At 57.8% G+C, this 4,074-nt stretch overlaps 1 protein-coding gene across 1 annotated transcript in view; it reads right to left on the bottom strand.

The window, feature by feature from the left end:
• LOC106696024 (cell wall integrity and stress response component 2-like) overlaps window positions 1-3,740 on the bottom strand; it is a gene marked incomplete at its 3' end in the record, with an annotated part of 6,691 nt that extends 2,951 nt beyond the window's left edge. Inside the window, exons 1-5 of the mRNA XM_023749374.1 lie at window positions 3,590-3,740; window positions 3,284-3,331; window positions 2,445-2,492; window positions 1,058-1,084; window positions 189-248 (exon numbers count right to left, since the gene is read on the bottom strand). Of these exons, the coding sequence (XP_023605142.1) occupies window positions 189-248; window positions 1,058-1,084; window positions 2,445-2,492; window positions 3,284-3,331; window positions 3,590-3,740 (334 nt within the window). The remainder of the gene's footprint in view (window positions 1-188; window positions 249-1,057; window positions 1,085-2,444; window positions 2,493-3,283; window positions 3,332-3,589) is intronic.
• Between the last annotated feature and the right edge of the window lie 334 nt (window positions 3,741-4,074).

Genomic DNA, 4,074 nt, shown 5'->3' with positions numbered 1-4,074 from the left:
ACAAGCCTTCTGGACACAAGTCACCAAACATCATGTCAGACAAGGGACCTGATCAGAGGCGCTCTCTCACCCCACCCCTTAAGGGACAAGGATGAGGATGACCAATGTGGAGCCTCTTCCTGTCCCGTTCCATCCCTGGCGAGATTCAGACTCAGAGAGAGGCCCTGGGAGGGTGAAGGGATCTGTACCTTCGGTTGTTTGAGAGGAGGAAGCCATGGATGAACTTGTGGAAGAAGTCCTCCATGAATCTGGAAGGGACAACAGAGAGAAAAGACGTGATGAGACCTCAGGAAAGGAGTCCTTCCCAAAAGGGTGGGTCGGTCAGCGTGACTTTCCCATGTGCCTCCTTCACGTGCTTCCTGCCTGACCATAAGCCTCCCACTAGGCTGGATCATCGGGGTCGAAGGCCTTGGAGAGACCAGCCGCATCCCTCCACGTCTCTGACCGCCATGTACCTCCCCATCAGAAGACCTTTCCCATCCCTCCTCCTTGAGCCAGGCACTCACTGGTGGCTTGAGGTGTTGGCCTGACTCTAAAGCTTGGATAGAAAGAGTCAGGGCCCGGTTATTCAACCAGGAGGCAAGCACAGGTACTGGTACCCAGAGCACCCTCAGCACATGTTCACTGCCATCCCTGGGCACTGTCTCTTCCCCCTTGGGATACAGTGACAATGCTGGCCCTCAGGGTGCGGCAGGTGTGAGAGGAGAGAAGCCAGAAAACTGCTGTCCCGTCATCAGAAAGCCAGTGGGAATCAGTGTCCACTATTCCACAAAGCTCTCCTCAGCCTGGAGTCACGGGGCCACCTTCATGGAAGGGGAGGCACTTCTCTGACCATCGGCCGCTCTCCCCAGGGATGGCCGCCAAGTATCTGATGAGAACTCACAAGGAGGATGGACAGACAGAGCCTTTGGCATCCCCCTTCCCCTAGTAGATAAAGAGACGGAGGGCAAAAGTGTGATCCTCTTGGGGATCAAACAGCCATGGGTCAGCTGGAGAGGGCTGACAGGCAGAGGGGGCAGGAGAGAGGGACATCACAGGACACGTGGCTGGGACTCACCTGGCCAGGTTGTGGAGGAATGAGTAGCTGTGGGAAAAGAAAGGACAGTCAGACACCACGCTCCCAGGTGCCGGGCCCAGACCCGGATTGACGACACTCAGCTTCTACACACGAGCTGATGCCGTGCACATGGACTCACTGTGGACGAAGAGGTGCTGCCCTGAACCTCTCAGTCCTTCCAAAGCCACAACCTCTGTCCCTTTGCCATGGCCTGCCTCCCGGAACCCGAGGACTTCCTGTCCAGTGTATGGAAGCCAGTGTCATACCTGGGACAGGCCACCAGGGCCCTGGTGTTGACCCCACAGAATGAACGGGAATGACCCCAACAAAAGGGGTCAATCAATGTGCACACTCATGTTTCAGCCTGGACGCATTCTGATATTGAGAGTTGACACCAATTTCAGGAGTTTTCATAGGGTCCTAATACCCCATCCCCAACGCCCCCATTCGTTCCTTCCATTCATTGGCAACCTGCCATCTCCCAGCTCCCCCTGCTCCCTCCCACTCTCTCTGTCCTACACTAAGGACCTCTGTGCTCTCAGGTTGTCTCCTCAGCGTCACTATCTTGGAGCCCCCAGGTGACACCATCCTCACAGAGGAGAGGTGCTTTCCAACTGCCACACAAAGGGGACCGCTGCCCTGGAAGGAATCCCCAGACACCCTCTCGGTGGCAGTGAGCTGGCTTCAGGGGCCACAGGGACACCTCTGCATGTCTGTGCTGAGCTCCAGGCCCGAGTCTGGTTCCAGACACAGGGCCTCCCTCACGGCCACGCCTCAGGCCAGGCGGTCAGTTTTGGACGCGCCGAGGGATCCATCTCCTTCACGGGGAAAGGAGCCAGGACATCCTGTCCTGCCAGCTCTAGGGATGCTCCCAGGTAGGGAGACCCAGGATTGCCCAGGGCGGTGAGCAGGACTGCCCTCCCCCCATATCCACCAGGGTCACCCAAGGTGGAGTTCCACGGCTCTGGGGACAGGACAAGACCATGGCCTGCTTGGCCCCTTATTCCTTCTCCTCGGTCCTGCCTCACTTGAGGCAAAGCCAGTGGAGGTGATGGGACCACATCTGCCACACAGGAGAGGACGGGCACTCTCATCCCCTGAGGCTGAGTCTGCACATGGCTCTAGGCAGGTCCCAGGAGGCCTCCAGGGCTGACCATAGCAACGGGATAGGGCCTTGCCTGAGCCTCCTCCCTGAAGCACTCTGGAGACAAGTTATCAGCCAACCATGTCTAACAAGGACCTGGTCAGAGACCCTCCTCTGGCCCCACCCCCCTACAGGGACAAGGATGAGGATGGCCCATGTGCTCGGAGCCTCTTCCTGTCACGTTCCATCCCGGGCGTGATTCAGACACAGAGAGAAGACCTGGGAGGGGAGAGGGTGCTGTACCTGTTGCTGTTGGAGAAGAGAAACTTGTGGAAGCAGTTGTCCATGTGTCTGGAAGGGACAACAGATAGAAAAGTCATTGGTTAGGCCTCAGGAAAGGAGTCCTTCCCAACAAAAGGGTGGGTCGGTCAGCGTGACTTTCCCATGTGCCCCTGGACGTGCTCCCTGCCTGTCCACAAGCCTCCCGCTCGGCTGTGTCATTGTGGTCGAAGGCCTCGGAGAGACCGGCTGCATCCCTCCACTTCTCTGACCGCCATGTTCCCCCCCATCAGATGACCTTCCTCATCTCTCCCCCATGAGGCAGGCACTCACTGGTGGCTTGAGGTGTTGGCCTGACTCTGAAGCTTTAATAGAAAGAGTCAGGGACTGGTGAGTGAACCTGGAGGCAATCACAGGTCCATCTAGGATGGAGTTCCGCGACTCTTTGGACAGGCCAAGACCATGGCCCACTTTGCCACTTATTTCTTCTCCAAGGTCCTGCTTCACTTGAGGCAAAGCCCTCAGAGGTGATGGGACCAAGTCTGCCAGACAGGAGAGGAGGGGGACTCTCATCCCCTGAGGCTGAGTCTGCACATGGCTCTCAGCAGGTCCCAGGAGGCCTCCAGGGATGACACATAGCAACAGGGGAGGGCCTTGGCTGAGCCTCCTCCCAGAAACCCACTGGAGACAAGACTTCAGCCAACCATGTCTAACAGGGACCTCGTCAGAGACCCTCCTCTGGACCCACCCCTCTACAGGGACAAGGATGAGGATGGCCCATGGGGAGCCTCTTCCTGTCACGTTCCATCCCAGCAGTCATTCAGACTCAGAGAGAAGCCCGGGGAGGGTGGAGGGTCCTGTACCTGTTGCTGATGGAGTAGAGAAACTTGTGGAAGAAGTCCTCCATGAATCTGGAAGGGACAACAGAGAGAAAAGACGTGGTGAGCCCTCAGGAAAGGAGTCCTTCCCAAAAGGGTGGGTCGGTCAGCGTGACTTTCCCATGGGCCTCCTGCACGTGCTTCCGTCCTGACCATAAGCCTCCCGCTAGGCTGGGTCAACGGGGTTGAAGGCCTGGGTGAGAACAACCTTATCCCTCCACGTCTTTCACCGCCATGTTCCTCCCCATCAGAAGACCTTTCCCATCTCTCCCGCATGAGCCAGGCACTCACTGGTGGGCTTAATGTGTTGGACTGACTCTGATGCTTGGCTACAAAGAGTCAGGGCCTGGTGATTGAACCAGGAGCCCAGCAGAGCTCCTGTTAGCCAGAGGACGCTCATCACATGTTCACTGCCAGCCCCCGGGCACTGTCTCTTCCCCATTGCGATGCGTGTGTGCCTATGCCTGCCCTCAGGGTGCGGCAGGTGTGACAGGAGGAGAGAACCCGGAAGCCTGCTGTCCCGTCATCAGAAAGCCAGTGGGCATCATTGTCCACCTTCCCACAAAGCCCTCCTCAGCCTGGAGCCACGGGGCCACCTTCACGGAAGGGGCGCACTTCTTGACCATCGGCCGCTCTCCCCCGGGAAGGCCGGCAAGAATCTGATGAGAACTCACAGGGAGGAAGGACAGACGGAGTCTTTGGAACTCCCCCAACCCCCTCTAGTGACAGAGACAGAGGGCAAGAGTGTGGTCCAGAAGGGGTACAAAGAGCCTTAG

The sequence above is a fragment of the Myotis lucifugus genome, unplaced genomic scaffold (assembly GCF_000147115.1).
Source record: "Myotis lucifugus unplaced genomic scaffold, Myoluc2.0 scaffold_7170, whole genome shotgun sequence".
NCBI lineage: Eukaryota > Metazoa > Chordata > Mammalia > Chiroptera > Vespertilionidae > Myotis > Myotis lucifugus.
Note: the sequence above shows the minus strand (reverse complement) of the source record. Positions and strands in the feature narration are given on the sequence as shown.